The sequence below is a fragment of the Pangasianodon hypophthalmus genome, chromosome 16 (genome assembly GCF_027358585.1).
Source record: "Pangasianodon hypophthalmus isolate fPanHyp1 chromosome 16, fPanHyp1.pri, whole genome shotgun sequence".
NCBI classification, from domain to species: domain Eukaryota; kingdom Metazoa; phylum Chordata; class Actinopteri; order Siluriformes; family Pangasiidae; genus Pangasianodon; species Pangasianodon hypophthalmus.
This window is the reverse complement of record NC_069725.1, coordinates 5444021-5462120: the sequence shown is the minus strand read 5'-3', so window position 1 is coordinate 5462120 and position 18100 is coordinate 5444021. Positions and strand designations below refer to the sequence as shown.

Genomic DNA, 18100 nt, shown 5'->3' with positions numbered 1-18100 from the left:
AAGTTGGTGTTATATGAAAACAGCCAACAATAATTTTATAAAACTGTCAATTCAAATAAACTATTATTTGCATCACGCAAATTATGGGTGGAATGACTTGAAAAATTCACAGCGTAACTGTCCAACCCAATATCACAGTTTTTTGATATACTGTCTATCGAGATATATGCTTACAACTTCAATAAGGGTGACATTAAATTCCAAAGTAGAGTGCAGAGGCAGTACAAGGATTACGTTTTTGGTTAAGGGAAATGCTAAAATATATATTTTAAAAGCGAGGGAGTTTATCAAGACAATGTACCGTAGAATCATATTTATTAGATTTTTGCCTGTTCTTTTAAAAGTAATCTAGCTTGATTTAAAATTCTTGGCATATTTTAAGTGATGAAATGGATGGGTAAATATCTATACCTGTCACATTTCCTTGTTTACTGTATACCATCACACTCCTGAATAAGCTGTGACAAGAAATGTTGTTTGTTGTTGTCAGAATCCTCACTATCTTCTCCTAACATGTCCAAAAATCAAAAAGGAAGAGACTTTTGCCAAAGAAAAGTTGGCTTTCAGAACAGAGTGTTCAGTGAATACCCATGCACTCAATGGCATACTTAATTTCAAATCTTGTTTATTATCCAAGGTCTTGGAATAACAATTAGAACGTTATCCTTTGGCACGACTGATTGATTTCATTCAGCGATGCTCATTCATAAACAGCAACATGATACAGGCTTAAGAGCACAATGGGCATCAATCAGACCCTGAGCAGACAATAAAGCTCAAATAGAGTTACATTGGCTTAAGGGTAAATGATTGCAAGAGAGAGAAAGAGAAGAGGGGGTATGAGAGGTTTTAACTGCTTGTCTTTATAAACTTAGCGTAGCAAATGAGCTTATGCCCTAATAGGATGTTCCTAGTACATTCTGTTTTTCACTTTGGCATCTGTGCATTTCATGATGCAGCAGTGTTTAAGACCACCGATCATCAGCTTACTTTTGATGCAGTTTTTCATTGACAAAATTAGTGGAAATTTACTGATCGCAAGCCCCGCCCATGCTTGGTTACCAAGCTTCTGACATGGCTACTTCATCTACTACATTGCTAATGTGGTCTTTGCTGAATAATCTGTATAACACAGACAATATACTAGCACCACTTCAAGTGAACAAAGCTAGCTAACTAATTTAATCGTTTTTTTTACAGGTGTCTACTTATATATTTGGCATAACTTATTGTTTAGCCAAACTAGCTCAATAGCAGCTTTTTTTGGTTATGGATATGGAGTCCATATTTAGCTGTTGGTAGTGTCCACTCACAGACAAATCTAAAGCTAATATGTGTATTTGTTTTTGGAAATTTTGGGAGATCTCTTATCAGTCAGGATACTGGTCCAATTTTGACTGTATCCAGAGCTTTAAATTCAAGAAAGGGGCAAAAAATATGGCAGGGCTTGAGACTGGTAAATTGTAGCACATTTGAAAAGTTTGACCCCAATATTTCCAAAAGTATTAAAAACTCACTTGTGCAGTAATTTGCAGGTTTGGTTCTGGGAAATGTTGCACTCCCAGTTTTAATTTGTCCCTGATCTAAAAGATCTATCTGCTAAGAGCTCTTGATAACTCATCAGGCTGTCTATGTAGCCAACAAGAGTTTAACAGATAGCTGAAGATCTGAAAGAGGTGCAAGCATGGGCATCCCACAGGACTGAAAGAATCAGTGTACAAATGTACAAAAGATATACATTGTGAGGTTCAAGAAACATCCTTCCTTGAAAGTTGTATAAATATATATTTCAGTTACTGCAGTTGGACTTAGCTCTTATTGTAATTATTATAGGTTTACATTGTCTCTGTCACTTCCTCTCTCTACACCCTTTCAACCAAAGTCCAATCTGAGAACTTCGGTTTTCTTTTCCTTGCTCTGGAAGTTGGAATGGAGCATGGGTAGGTTTAGGTTTGTGTCCCTGCGCTGACTAGTCCGTAAAGGCACAAAGTGCTGAGTTTTTGCTGTGTTTTCTGGGATGCCCAATGTCCTTCCTCCTCCTGGTCCGGTGTTCCTCTTTTCCTTTGAGTACCTCAGACTCTTGATGACCAGAGCCTGCTGCCTCTGGGACAAAAACACTGGTGGTTTTGAACCATTTACCAGAAAAGGTGAGGAGCCTGTGGATGGCCCGGTGTGATGTTTAAGCCCCGCCCAAACCACTTTTCTTGGCGAGATGTCTTTGATAGTTCTGTGACGTAACCTCGGTAATGGGGCAGTTTGCAAAGCGGATTCCATTGTGCTCAGGTGACGGGCAGTATGGGTCTTTTCCTCAATGGCCAGTAGGAGGTCTTTAAAACGCTGGCCTGCTTTACTGTCTAGATGCATTCTGGGTGATACTGCTTTTTCAGAGTAGAACATCTGTATCTTTTCCAATTTGTCGTCATGCCGGTGTACAGGATCCTCTCTTGAACAATTCTCAGAATGTATTGGTCTCAGGTCATGATCTTTAGGCGGTGCTTTGCTGGAGTCTTTTTTACTTTCCAAAATTATTGGAGCATCACAAGAAGTGCAGTTACATAGCTTTGAGCTGCTTCCTACCTTGCAGGGGCATTTGAGGGGTAACGCATGAACCACTTCCCTCTCACCGAGCACTGGGACTGAAACCACACAAACACAACAGAGAGGGATAATTGAGCAAATATACATAAGTGTATCATTGACACTATGTAAGAAAGGCATTTAATGTTGGTTCCAGTATTCAAAGGCTACACATAATTAGATATTAGCAATACTACCTTCAGGAAACAGGCTTTCTCTTGTCTCCATGTTGATTGCAGTGTCATTGCTGTTAAAGACGTCTGTGGGCTGATTGGTAGGGGTAGATGCTCTTTGCTCTGAGCTTGACTGCTTCTGTGTGATCACCTCCTCTGGCCTCCTCAGGGAATCTCTGTCTTGTGATGGGATCTTCTGTGTCTTACTTGACTGCCTCTGGCTCCTCTCATTGCTAGTCTCACTCTGAGTCTTCTGACAACCAATGAATGTGTCAACAGGAATTTGTTGGGATGAACTGCATTGCATTTTACATTACTAACATATTGTAAGGAATGTCTAAACAACATACACTATATGGCCAAAGGATTGTGGGCACCTGACCACTACACCCATGTGTTTTTCTAACATCCCACTCCATATTTAGTCCTCACTTGCTGTTATAATAACCTCCACTCTTCTGGGAAGACTTTCCACTAGATTTTGGAGCATGGCTATGGGGATTTGACTATTCGGCCACAAGAGGATTAGTAAGGCACTGATGTTGGGTGTCAGAGGCCTGGCACACAGTTGGCATTCCAATTCATACCAAATATTCAGTGGAGTTGAGAGCAGGGGTCTGACCATTGTTGGATAGGTTACCTGTTGCTGACTCCTCTCTGATGTGTTGCTCCTCTCATTCCACCCAGGCTTATTTCGAAGGTTCCACTCACTGGATTCCAACTTCTGAGAAAATTTTGTTATGTCACAATTAATCTGTATATGCACTTATGGGCAATATTTTCATAAGAATAATTTGCAGGTATAACACCAAAGTATTGCTCATTTGGTGGTGTGTTAGCAAATTTATTTTCTTCTTCTCCCTTAGTTACTTTTTTCATGGTCGGAAATGAATACTCCTAACCTGGTTTGATCTCAATGGAGAAACGTCACAGGGGTGTGACATTTGAAATCTGTCAGCAAGCAAAAGTAGTTTGGTCCAAAATTTTGTTTACACTTTCTCTCTGATGGAATCCTTAAAGCTGGGGTCCGTGATCAAGTCTGCAAAGATGCCGATGTGGGTTTGCATTCCAGCAAAAAAAGGAGACATGCCTAATAGTTTTTTTTTAAGACCAAGATCAACTAATTGAACAAGTAGTATCAGACTCCTGTTTGGCTGGAATGAAAGCCAGCAGCCATACCAGCTCCTTGTGGATAAGACTGGGAACCCCTGTATTAAAGGTTATGGGCTGTTTTCAGAAGTCAGTTACACGTACATAGTGAGGAGTTAACATCAAAATTGTGTACATTGGTATTCAGACCTTATTCAGATATAACTATTGACTTTAGCATTCTTCAGACAAAGATGGATTTGCCAGTTTTTTCTACAAGGAGGACATAGAGCCATGTGTGTAAGGTTCTTTATGTATTATAGTGTGTTTGATTTTGTGTTTCAGTGTTTTACCTTAATGGACTTGGATCCTTTCTGATGCCTGCTCAGTTTTTTTAGCAAGAGTTGGTAGGTAGCTAAGATGGTAGAGGGTTTGTTGTTGATGACTGTGTGTATGATGTCTGAGATGCCATAGCCAAGATCCTCAGTCATGTAGTTTAACACAGCTGAGTTGAGATCTTCCGGATGCAGTCTAAGGAAATTAATATATTCAAACTAGTTTTAATATATTGGTATATTTTGAAGCTTTTGAAGGAAAATTCCACACTAAGACACAGTAAATATGTTAATATTGAAAAATTTGTGATGTGCTTAATGATACTGGTGCTAATTTATTTGTTGGTGCTGTATTTTGGGTTTTGATAGGAGAAAAAAAATTGAAATCAACAAGGGAAAATGTCATATTAATAAGAAATGCAGTGTAGAAGTTGGTGCAAATGCTGGACTCAAAGTCCCAGAATGCAATGCTACACAACACAGTTACAGCAGAGACTCAGTCTGGTTAGTTAGCAAACTGTGAAATGATGAACGTGATGGCATTGATGGCAGTATTAGCATGAAAGTTGAGGTTTTGGAAGCTGATCTGTTCGAGCAGCATGTACAGGTGAGAAGGTGAAAAAACTGGACAGGTTAAAGGACTAAAGATCACATATTAATTAAAAGATTAATGTTCAAGGTGTGAATTTCAGGGTGAATTTTTTTTTTCTTTTAAGGAAAAATTGTTTGTTCATTGAACAGTGTCTAAAATGGGATATTCCAAGGCACTCTACCTGTTCTTATAGACCACTGTGTGTAGGGGTCTCTTGGTGTAGCCCTCATTAAGCCAGCTCTCCTCAAGTGCTGCTTTCACACTCAGCCTCTTCGATGGGTCCGGCTCCAGCAGAGACAAAACAAACTGCACCGCCCCTAAATGCATAAAAAGAAAATTAAAGAGAAAAGTTGACATGTGATATGATTTACAATGTATATTTCACACCAAATTTAACTAAGTTTGAATAGGACACTGTCAACAACCATAACTAGCATTCTTACACTGATAGATATAGTTGTATAAGATCTCTCACATGCCCATTCACCTCTCTGACGTCTCCTGGTTTTAGCTCTCTTACATCATTGTAGATCAAGTTTAAATGGCACTCTCCTCTTTCTTACCACCTTCACGGCCCAGAGGTTACTGACGATTGGCAGGTCGTCTTAGCACTGCATGGCCTGTGTGTGCGTTTCGGTAATGCTACCCAAAAAAGTAGTCTTTGTGCGTGGCCTGCTTGCTCAGGTGGAGGTGATCTTAGTGTCGTCAGACAGCGACGATCACATTTAAACATTCACTTAGGGGCCTCATTTAACCTCTGGGTTTAAACATTCATTTAGGGGCCCCACTTAGCCTCTGGGGCTTTAAAAAAAAACACATACACAGTTTTCCTATATTTAAATGCAGCAAATATTCTACAATTAATGTCTTAAGGAAAATGTCATCCATTTTTAATGTATCATGTTCATTTAGGCTTTACTGGAGTGCACAGGAGTATAAAAGAGAACACAAAGGTATGTTAAATGTTCATTAGTTCCTGTTGATCTACAGCGCTATCAGTTACATATTGTGTATTTTGCTAGCGTGTTGGACCGAGTGTTCCTCATGGGTGGCCACATAAACAGCACGGTGCTTAAGGGTGTGTCTGAGTGACTGGGATTGTTAAATCTCCACTGTTGCCTTGTCCATATTTAATGTGTTGGATCAGATTATCAGATAATCAGTGTGAGGAGAAGAACAGTTTGTAACGCGTGACTATCCACACCTCTTATCTAGGTCACCCCCTCCTTCTATGTCTTTTATTGTCTCTTTCTCACATTGTCTCTCCTGTCTCTGTGTAACTGACGGTGGTATATTTGTCTGCTCGATCTCCTTACCTCAGTTGTACTCAATCATTGGTGTGTAAAGTTTGCTTCTTTAGTTTGTACTGGAGCTCCAAGGCTATTATCGCTAGCAAGTAAGGGGAGATTATAGCCACCAGTTTAGCATTGTGCAAACTGTTGGCCTAAATCACACACTTGCCTAAAAACATATTGTGGTGACCAGACCAAGGCACTCTAATACTAAAAGTAGACCTCTTTATTAAACAATGGTAGCTTCACATAGACTTGTAAGCCACCAAGACATGTGACACATGCACACAAGAAAACTCTAGCAAAATACTTAATATCCCAATGCAGTTTATATTAATGGTAACGCTAAACAATAAGTATTGAAAAATGTCCCCTCAATAATAAATCAATATAAAGTTTCTCAGTCCCATATGCAAAACATCCACGGCGCTGCCACCATAACACTGCTACGATATTGTTTGGTTTAGTAATATCATGTGTACAGTAAGGATGTGATTAAAATATGTTTCGTTTGATAATGGTTCAATCTTTTTTAATGAGTAGTGAAGGTAAAAACTCAGTACTGGTAAACAAATTTATTCAGTTGCTGCTGATGGGCTTCGCAACTGCACTCACTGGATTTGAGAGTCTCTTTTGCATCAAAAAATCAGCAAACAGCCTTAATATATGATAAGCGAAAATATATTTTATGTAGCTTTATGGCTTATCTGTCATGGCTTGTGAGTCACATTTGCAATTGCATATATGCTGTACCTTGAGTCAGCAAATCTTTCACTTTCAGTGAGTCCCATTCAACATAACTTGGTTGATGGAGCTGGAGATTTTTCTCATTTCAGTGCATGCAATAAACTAGTGTTTATAAAAAGTGAAAACTTAAATCTAAATCATGTTGTTAAGAGTTACAATATCCAGTAAATGTATCAAATCTCAAATTATTATCAGTTATAATGAACAGTACAAAATGTTCCTAATATAAATCTGTGCGAGTGTAAATGTGTGTGTTACCTTTACTAATGTCAGATGGGATTGTGCTGATTTCTCCATTAATCATTTTTTGATGAAGTTGCTTTATGTTGAATGGCTCTACGGTGAAGGGAAGAGTACCTGTCATCATGGCAAACATACTCACACCTCTGCACACACACACACACACACACACACACACACACACACGTTTTTTTTTTTTTTTTTTTTTTTACTGAAGACAATAGCAGGGATAATGCTTAATGTATAATGCAATAGAGTCAATGTCAGAGGTTAGTCATTAAGAGATGACAGCAATCAACACTGCATGTAAAAAAAAAAACTAGCCGTGTTATTATTGTAATGAAATATTTTGCATCGAATCAGGGTATTTAGGCAGATTTCAGTTTCATACCAGAACTTTTCAGAGTGTAAATAACTGAATTGCCTTACTATTAAATGTATTGTTGAATAAGTGAGTAGAACTTTATATTAGCCTTTGATAAATGATGATGAACTTTTGAATTACTTGTACGTTTTTTTTAGTATGGAAAAGTCTGATCTGACTAAGAATCATGTCAGATCTCTTTTCTTTCATATGTAAACTCAATTTTAAAAGAATTTAAAAAATGGCCAAGTGTTATAGCATGCTGACTGTATTTTCCAACAGCTGTATTTTACTCATGCTACATTTTCTACTGTTCTTTCCCCCCACTATACACATATAGAATAGTACTCACACAGACCATACGTCCACTTTAGGGCCATACTTCCTGTGTGCAAGAAGCTCTGGGGCAGCGTATGCAGGACTTCCACACTGAGTGTTTAACAGCTCCGGGGAGAGAGAGTCTAGCTTCAGAGTGTTACTGAGACCAAAGTCTGTATTGCACACACACACACACACACACACAGAGAGAGAGACAGAGGGAGAGAGAGTTTGGTCTTTTCATTTGTTAGTGCACTGGCTAAACAAAGACAAGAAAGAGTATTTTTTCTATTAAGTATTTCAGCTGCTCCATCACAGGTAATATGTATGTTGTTTACTTGTGTTTATATTAGGGCTAATATTAGCATGGAATAGTTTTGGCTTTTAACCACACCGCCTGATTAATTTTTGCACTGGCAAACAATTCTATGTGTGTGTGGGTTTGTGCTAGTCCTTAACCTATAATTATCAATTCCAAACTAGGGAAGCTTTTAAAGAAGCACTAATAATCCACTTATAGTATATCACATGCATAAAAGCCTGTTAACCCACCAAGCTAATACACAATAAACACTCACCCACTATCTTAATATTGTTGTGTTCATCCAGGAGAAAGTTCTCAATTTTCAGATCCCTGTGCAAACAGTGGGGAAAAAACGTCAAATAAATCTACCTCTCTATTTAATTTCAAACAATTCAAATTCAAACAATGTATACATACATATATATATATATATGTGTGTGTGTGTGTGTGTGCGTGTGTGTGTGTGTATACAGTACTGTGCAAATGTCTTAAGCACCCTATTTTTTTTAGTACAAACTTTGTTATAGATTTTTATTTTATGACTTCTACATTACTGATTCAGTACAAAAACATTATAGATTCCAAACATTAGTTTTCCAGCACAAAATTAAATGTTACAGAAAAATGTTTGTATGTCAGTAAAGAAAGCAGCATATTACATAAGAGACACTTTTCAGACAAAAAACATAATGAAGGCTGCTGGGTTTTGCTGCAAAAATAAGAAGCAAGTGTGACAGTCAAAGTCTCCAGAAGAACTGTGGCTGGTTCTGCAAGATGCTCAGTAACACTTACAGCTCATTTCCTTATAAAACTACACACATTTTACCTGAGACTACTATTTTTTTAAAAGTGAAGGATCGTCACACCAAATATTGACTTTTATTACTGTTTACTGCTCTTTATAGTATTTTTTTAATGTAGAAACATTTAATTTCATTATTTTGAGAAGGCATCTTTGATCACCAGCATTTCTTTGGATGTGCCTAAGACATATATATATATATATATATATATATATATATATATATAAGACATATATATAAGACATATATATATATTTTATATATACATATATATATATATATATATATATATATATATAAAATCCCACTCCTCAGAAACAAGTGTACAGATTTACAGATGTAGTCATTGTCACAGAACACAGTGGGTGGTTATTGTACATGGAATTACACGTTATTTATATCACAATGATGTGCAAATACACTCAATCTTGTTTAAATATGATACAAGACTCAACTTGTACTGAATTTTGTATAATTCTGTCATGTGCAAGTAGACTATGCAAATTCCTGTACTTTGATGCAACCTTAGTAGCAACTTAGGGACTTCAGTGAGGATGAGATGACTTGGTCTCAGCTTGTAACTCTGAGCTGAGTGACTTAAGGCTTGGCTTAGACTTTAGGGTAGTGATTTGACAATGCTATGAAGGCTGTGTGTAATAAATGGGCTATGGTGATGACTGGTACTTTTACTCCCTCCTGATGGACCTGTGTGTGTGTGTGTGTGTGTGTGTGTGTGTGTGTGTGTGTGTGTGTGCGTGTGTGTGTGCGTGAGATTTTAGGAGGTTACTTTTAGACCTGGGGACACTTGTCAGTCTTTCAGAGTGCATATGTGTGTGTGTGTGGGAATACATTTGCTACTCAATGACCTCATTTCTGCTTTGGTTAACACATCTTTCACAGATTTTTTCACTAACGGAATCCCACGCTGAAGCTTTGTAATTTAAAAATCAGGCTCATGCACACACACACACACACAAAGCTTCTCTTTGTAAAACTCATTGCTACTCATTACCTGTTTACCATATGTCTGGCAGTCTGGGAAACCCATAAAATGTCATTGTGGCTGAATTCACAACCAAAATTGGGTTTTGCCAAAAACCTTTTTTCTGCCTATAACATACTTTGACACTGTGTGGAAACATTTTAACAAACATGGGGTTAAAAACAGTCAGTGTGCCTAAAGATGTCTAAAACCTTGCTACGTAATTGTGATTTCCTCACACAGTGATCAAGCTGTTGGATAGCTACATGCCCTAGTCAAATGGACATAAGTTTATAATCCAATATCAGCTGTCGAAATCTCAGTGGAATGAATTCTTATCTGAAAATGAAATCTAAATGTAATTTTCTCCTTTTTCACTTTTGGGCTTAACCAGACTTTAAAATGCTTGAACTTCACTTGTAATTGAGCAAATAAGAAACTGTTCAGGAAAGCCTGTAGTTTTGTATTGTATACTGTATATAGTAGAACATGTTAAAATGTTAAAATGTTGTCATGTGAAGGGTTTTCCCAGGCCACCACACATTTATTTATTACATGTGCATTTGGGCTACATAATCACATGAATGTATGGCCATGCCTATATTCCTATGAAACCTTTATTGTATTTACGTCCAGTTCCCTTTTTCTGTTCAATTAATTGCCCTTGCTTTGTTTCATCCGTGTTGCAGGTTGCTTGTGAAACTTGTGTATCACATTGGCTGTTTCCTTTTCTCTAAATGTGTTTTGTTATTTATGTTAAAGGTTAGATAAAAGTAATTCTTTGGTTTTGTTTGTTTGTTTGTTTGTTTGTTTGTTTTGCATGTGCAACTCCCAGAGTCAACCTACCTTCTTAGCAAAACGAAATGAACAAATGAACAAAGCAGACTCAGTTAGTACTAACCCTCACTTCCATTACCTGTGCACTATGCCGTGTGTATGCAAATGATCAACAGCGGACAGGATCTGCCGTGTGTATCGGCGGACCTCCCTCTCCTCCAGACGTTTGCGTTCACAGATTCTGTCCATCAGGTCTCCTCCGGCACACAGCTCCATGGCCATGTAGTAGCAGTTCTCAGTCTCCAGGGTCTCCAGCAGAAGGACGATGTTGGGGTGACGGATCATCTGGTGGATCCTCGGCTCACGTTTCATATTTTTCAACACGTATGCATCTTGCCGTGCCTTCTTCTTATCGATTACTTTAATGGCCACCTGAGGAAACAGGAATGTAACATCAAGACAAGTCAATCAAATGAACACATTTTATATATAATCTCTTCTGATTTGCCGATGCAACCATGAGTGTGTGTATATGTCGATCTGGGTGTGATTGATGACTAATATTAATTTATTTCTATATATCTTTCCAAATCCTATTATTGATTGATCTTTGCCTATGCTGTAAAGCACTTTGAGCTGTATTTTTGAGTTTAAATTTACTTTAATTCCTTAACTTTTAGCTTCTTTAACAGATCTATGGCTGGATTGGATTCTGCCCCACTTGTAAGTAGCTTTGGAGAAAAGCGTCTGCCAAATAAATACATATAAATGTAAATCTAAGTGTGAAAGTGAAGTTCACATAGACATTGGGGGAAAGTACAAACACAGCCTCATAATTGAGCAAAGAGATCTTGTCCAGAGCAAACCACTTCCCTTCCCAGCCTCAACAAATTCAGTCCAAATGTTTAAATGTTAAATTGTGATGAATCCACCATCCTGTTATCCATCTGTGCCACTGTTTGTGTGATACTAATGAAGGGCACTGAGCAGCGATGGGGAAAGAGGCCCACATGGCAGGACTGAGTTGATGCATGCTATTTAATCAGACTCTTGGTCATCACTATAGCAACTTCAGAAGCTAAACAAAGTGGTCAGGACAGACTCAGTGACCTGAACTAGAGCTGGACACACAGACATACACATGCACACACATACACACATGGATAAAACTGACCGGATCCAGTGACCCTTGAAAGAGTTGATCACCAAGGTGAGGAGACATAGCATTCTCATTTGCGTTTCACACACACACACACATACACACACACACACACACACACACACACACACACACACTTTTACATTTTATTTTGGAATGCAATTCATTTATTCTATATGGGAAATCTACATAGAATGGATAGAATGAATTTTCCAATTTACTGGGTCGCCATCTAACGAGCATAAACCACAGATTTTCTCTAAGCTAATCTATCCCTCATTACCATATAAACTACTGCAAAATCATTCCTTAAAATACAGCATTGATTTACAATTCTAATCCTGTTTAGTCATTGTTTTATGTTTTTATTTTTTCGTTTAAATGTACACTCAGCCACTTTAACAGAAGGTAGCTGAAGCTAGCTATTTTGAAACTCAAAATTCAAACAAAAACACCTTAGGGTAAGCGACATCACCAAAACACATGCACAGACACTTGCACTGTGCATGTGCCTAGACCTGAACACCTGAATCCTCTTACTTTTGTGGTATATCATTCAGCCATGTTGTTATCCATTCATGTCTCTGTAGATGTGTGAAAATAATACTACAGAAGTTTGGACATACAGGCACCTAAAATTAGTTTTGAAGAGAATCATTTCTATGCATTGTATTTAAAAATGGTTTAATATTCCATAAAAATATCACTAAAGAACAGGCATTAGACAATCAGATAACAGGCAAAGAAAGAATCAATCATTTTACCAAGAAATCCACATTTTATAAACACACAAAAATTTTAAAACACAGCCATTCCTACTCTCGTCCATCTTCTTCTTCTTATAGTAAACCTGCATTTGCATACAGGAATATGATTGGCTCTTATATTTATGACACAATAACACTTGCTTGTCACATTTTCAATAAAAACTCCTCAGTTTCCTTAAAAACTATTAAAAAGAATAATGTTGTATCTTTAACACAAACTACAGTAACGTGACTTCCAGAGAACCACTGCTAGATCCTTCGAGCAAGTCCATAATCCACCTTAAATGCTAGCTTAACTGTATGGTGTTTTAAACAAACGTATAAAAGCTTTAAAGATAATAAAAGCTGGTGCACAAATCATCTGTATCAGGTTTTGTTGACTCATAATTGCCCATTAAAATTGAATCTCACTCCAAATTAAATTCACAGAAAGCCTTCAGTGTAGTATATTTCTGAAAAATCAAAACCAAACAATATTTGTTGCAATACAGTGCAAAAAGATTTGGGATTCATCACTAAGAGCTACTTTTATTTCATCTCCTAACTAAAACAATGCACCAAATTATCTCTCAAATAATACTAATATTATATGCATTATCTATCCTGGTTTCTGCTCCAATGTCCTTATATGGCTTGTGTTTCCTGTTCTCGGTTCCGCTCATCATGGCAGGTAATTAGTCACACATGTCCCTCATTACCACTTGTTAGCCTGTCTATTTATATCTTCATGGTTTCACTGAGCATTTCCCTAAAAGCTGCATAACCAAGATGAGGATTTTCTAAGACTAAACATTTTTTAGGCATATCTTTATACTATGTCAGGTTTTTGTATTGTGATTGTGAAAAACAGTTGGAGTACACATTTGTGTATTGCATCTCTCTCACACACCTGAACTTTACAAATGGAATTTTAACAATGGTATTAACTATTAAGAATGTCATTATTTATTAATCAATTCATCATCAACAGCTTTTTAAAATTTATTTATTTATTTGCTGTTTAAATCCTCACATGAAATATATCAAAATACTTCTTTGCACATCATTTGTGACCCCATGTATCATATAAAGTGAGACATAATTCCACTTTACATTGTGTGATGTGGTTGAAAGTTCACACGTATCTTAAATGATGGAGAGTAATCACGTAACACATGAAATGACTGATTCATTGTCATAGTGCCATCAACTGGACACAGGAAGTGAGGTGTATAAACCAAATGTTTCAATATTCCTTCTAGAGGTTTCATCAGATTCTTACCAAATTTGGTAAGCCCAAAGTCAATATAGCCATGATGCTAAATTTAAAATAAGTAATTCTTGCTAAGCTTAAACGATGTTGCAATGGCAACATGACCAATTTAATGTGTCATACCATACAAACCGGAAGAGTGGCCTATTTCCACTCTACATTGTGGGCTGAAAGTTCACATGCATATTAAATGAGGGGACTGTAGTTACATACATATGGGATTAATGATTCATTGTCATAAAGCCACCACCTGGCAACAGGAAGTGGGGCTTATAAACCAATCTTTTCAAACTTCCTCATAGATCAGATTCATATCACATTTGGTCAGCTTGATGTCAACATATTCGTGGTATTAAATTGCAAAAAAAAAAAAAAAAATTGCTACGTTGAATAGTGTTGCCATGGCAACGTGAGCAAATAATGCATGATGCCGTTCAAACAGGAGGTGTTGTGTAAATCCGCTATATGCCATAGGATGTAACTCAAAGTAAACCTTAAGTTACCTTTAATTTACCTTTTGTAGATTGAAGAAAGTTATGTGGTTTGTATATAATATAGCATAATTAATTTGGAATTACTAAAAAAAAAAACATAAAAAATTGTTAATTCAATGTTTTTTAAATAGATATTCCTAATGGACAGGGTTACGAGTCATTTCTGCCATCAACTCAGTTTTGATTTAATTATTTCAGTGTTCAATGTGCCACACAGTCTAAAAACAATCCAAGCTTTGTAAATAAAGCATGAAAAATAAGTTTGTCACATTTATTGGACATGGTGTGTTCAATCAACTTAAATGCTTTTTTTTTTTTTTTTTTTTTTGTGAGCAGTGTATCTGCTCAACTTTAGGGGGCTTTTGAGTTCACTCCACTGAAAATATTTAACCAAGACAATGAAAAAAAAGAACAAAATATATCATGTATCATCTGTTTATCAGGAGCTCACACATTGTGAAACTGATAAAAGAAGACTTAAATTTAAATTAATAACTTAAAATTAAATTATTAAGTTATTAATAACTTAATAACCTGCTTACACAAATGCAACAATTACACTGGTAATTAGCTGATTATCTTTAAGGCATACAAGCTAATAGTCCTCTTCTATTCTATATTACAAATAAATTTTTCCTTACAAAGTAAAAAATAATGAATTCAAAATCAGTAGACAATATTTAAATCTAATATAACAATTTGTACTGTCATGCAAAAGCTCTTGAATGAAGTAGAAGTAAAATACTTGACGTAATTTAGAGAGCAAATCCTGATTGTGCCCTTGTACTCATTTAACCTTAAACATTTGGTTGGTACAACTTAATTTACATTTCTAACATGGCAGAAAATCTCTAGTACATAATGTGCTTCTGTTAGTCTGACAACAGTAAGTTACTAAAAAGGATCCACAATTAATTATTAAAGATTAGATACATGTTCTCATCACTACTTGGTTATTAATTTGATCAAATCATTGGGTCAAAGGTGAAAAGGGTTTTTGAAGCAGCAAAAGAATAAACATGTAATATAAATTCATTTCAGGGCTTTTTATTGGACAGTAAGATATTTCATAGTTTTTATTCATTTTATTTAATAATAATGTTAATACAGTTTATGTACTTTTATCTCTAAGAAGTTAAAGTAAAGAATGTAATTTTTTTTTAATTTTAGCAATCATTCTTTTTATATCATTGAGTCAATAAAAGTGTACTTTTGATTTTTATATTCAATAGTGCTGTTGTTATATTGTATAACCATGCATCCACCTTTCATATATCAGGCTTGATGGGAGACTATCACACACCGTAAACTGAGAGACAGCATAAAAAATGGATGACAGTCCTTCAACATAGCATTGACTGGCACGTTTTAGCATGTGATGCTATTCTATTGATTGACAGCAGCATGGAGGTGTGCGTGTGTCTCTGTCTCACCTTCTCACCCGTGCTGATGTGCATACCCTCCATCACCTTAGCAAATGAGCCCTTGTTGATCATTTTGCCCACCAGGTAGCTGCCCACGCGTTTAGTATGTGGGAAGTTTCTCACCAAGTCTCTGGGCACTTTCCCCAAACCTGCTGGGACTGCCCGCTCCACCTGCTCCAGCTCCCCCAAGTCACATGTCACACCATCTAAAGACGACTTGACCGGAGTGGGCATGGTGCCACCTGCTCCTGTCTGTTCCCGGCTACTGAGACGATGAAGTGAGTTGGAGAAAGGAAGTGAGGAACAACAGGCATGTGTGATGGACGGGCAGAAAGCTGGTGCGATCCGGATTTCCTCTGAGTCCTTGCATTCCTCTGTTGATGTTAGTTATCCATTCCTTTGCTAATTCACTCAGAAATGTTGATGTGATGTCTTCTGCATGAAGCACTGTCTTCTCTGAACGCTTTAATGTTGAGTCTCAGTTCTTTAGTTTGTGCTCCAGATCGCATTCTCTCTCCTTCGCTCTCTCTCTCTCTCTCTCTCTGTCTCTCTCTCTCTGTCTTCTGTCCTTCGTCTCACAGGTCTTTACTTGTGTCCCTCCAGGGGAAGGTTCCTCTGTCAGTCTGGTTGCTTCATGCCCTCCTAATGTGTGTGTCTATGTGTGTGTGGTGGATAATTAACTGTATCTGGTCTCAGGTGCAGTCAGCCAGTGAAGAGAGGACATACAATACCATAATAACCCCCGCTAACACACACACACACACACACACACACACACACACAGACTCTTAAACCAACACAAAATGTTCACACACGTTGTCAGAGACAGCTGGCACAATCCTTTACAATCTGATAAAAATGATCTTCACCTCTCTTTCAACTTTCACCTTCTAACACTTATCTTGTTCTTCAGTTGCTGCTGCTCCCTCTCTTTCTTTTCTCTCTCTCTCTCTCTCTCTCTCTCAGTAGGGGCTATGCTGACTTTGAAGTTGAGCTCCCCAGATTTGACACGCTGAACCCTAAAGTGTTTTGATCTGAGACGTTTTAAGTGCACATGAGACACAGCTCACTAACTTGTGCTCGCTGCTGCAGCCAACAACAGCAACAGTTCTCGGTTCACGAATGTTCTTCAGCGAAGCAGAACCACTTAGAATGACAAAAAGCAAACACAATTGCACTCTGCCTGTCAAGATAAAAACATTAAGACTTAAAGACTTAAACCCCTAAGCTCAGAAAATGTTCCTCTTGGATGGCTGATACTGGGTATATAGATTGTTGTTTGAGTGAAATTTGTTATCACAGTGCTAAAATTAATTATTTGTTCAATTAAAAACAGAAAACATTTTATCAGTATTTTCATAAAATATTTTCAATATTATGTGATCTCATAAAATAGGCTTGGTTTGAAATGCCAGTTAAACACTAGCTACCTAATTAGCTAGAGAAAATCAACATCCTTATATAATATAGTATAATATAAATTGTATCATATAGTATATACTATAATATAGATCCCTTTAAAAAAAAAAAAACTTTAAAAACAGTTTATGCCCTTGCCGCAGTGGAGATTCTCACCTGGATACGGCAGATTTGTACCTAAGAACAGCTGCTGTAATCATAAAGACTGTCCTGTGCTCATCCCAGGAGTCGTATTTACAATCTAATTTATAATCCCAGCAGCATCATCCAGACGAGGATGGCTTCCCTTCTGAGTCTGGTTCCTCTCATTATTTCTTCTTCATATCATCTCAGGGAGTTTTTCCTCACCACTGTCACCTTCGGCTTGTGCATTACAGACCTCATTACTTTACATTACCGTAATGTCTATTGTTAAATACGCTCTACAAATAAAAGTGAATTGAATTGAGAAATATTCTCATAAAGGAAGAATTATGAGAATGCAACTCTAAAGGGAACCCAGTCCTCTTCTAGGTGATGCCTGAGAGGTCGATTTTGATTGATGCAGTAACTAGCCATACGGTAAAAGGTAAACAGTAATGAATATACTAAAAATGTACCAAATGTTCTGTATGAGCATACTGTAAATAGGACGCTTGTAGTGTTTTTTAATCATTGCACAATGTATTATTCTACTCAGATTACATTTAATGGTTTAAAAATACAGGAGGTCTTCAGGATTATTTGAAAAATATTAAATGAAACTATGCATATAAACGTCCAACATCCATCCCAGACTTACTTATAGAAGCTTATTGGAAGATGAAACACATGGGGCTTTGGCTTAAACTTTCTGCCAGTGTTATTGTGCAACCAAACGTCTCATTTGATCTAAGTTTTTACTTTTTGTTGAGTTTGGCTATTCATTTCAAGGCCTGGGAGTTTGAAGAAGCTTGTTAGGAAACAATTTTTGGTTACTAGCCCATTAAATGTTTGCTAAATTATGCTTAATT

At 37.0% G+C, this 18100-nt stretch overlaps 1 protein-coding gene across 2 annotated transcripts; it reads right to left on the bottom strand.

Moving 5' to 3' along the window:
• Positions 1-608: 608 nt before the first annotated feature.
• On the bottom strand, positions 609-16355 carry LOC113545557 (hormonally up-regulated neu tumor-associated kinase homolog A). Of its 2 annotated transcripts, none has more exons than XM_026944955.3 (10): positions 15699-16355; positions 10733-11025; positions 8306-8361; positions 7762-7900; positions 7064-7191; positions 4948-5083; positions 4193-4370; positions 3391-3474; positions 2775-3003; positions 609-2636 (listed from the first exon to the last, which is right to left on the bottom strand). In XM_026944955.3, exons 1-10 carry the CDS (start codon positions 15921-15923, stop codon positions 1873-1875), a joined length of 2232 nt encoding a protein of 743 aa, XP_026800756.3. In that variant the 5' UTR covers positions 15924-16355; the 3' UTR covers positions 609-1872. The 2 variants fall into 2 exon arrangements, with proteins under 2 accessions (XP_026800756.3, XP_026800757.3); XM_026944956.3 differs by having other exon boundaries at positions 2775-3000.
• Between the last annotated feature and the right edge of the window lie 1745 nt (positions 16356-18100).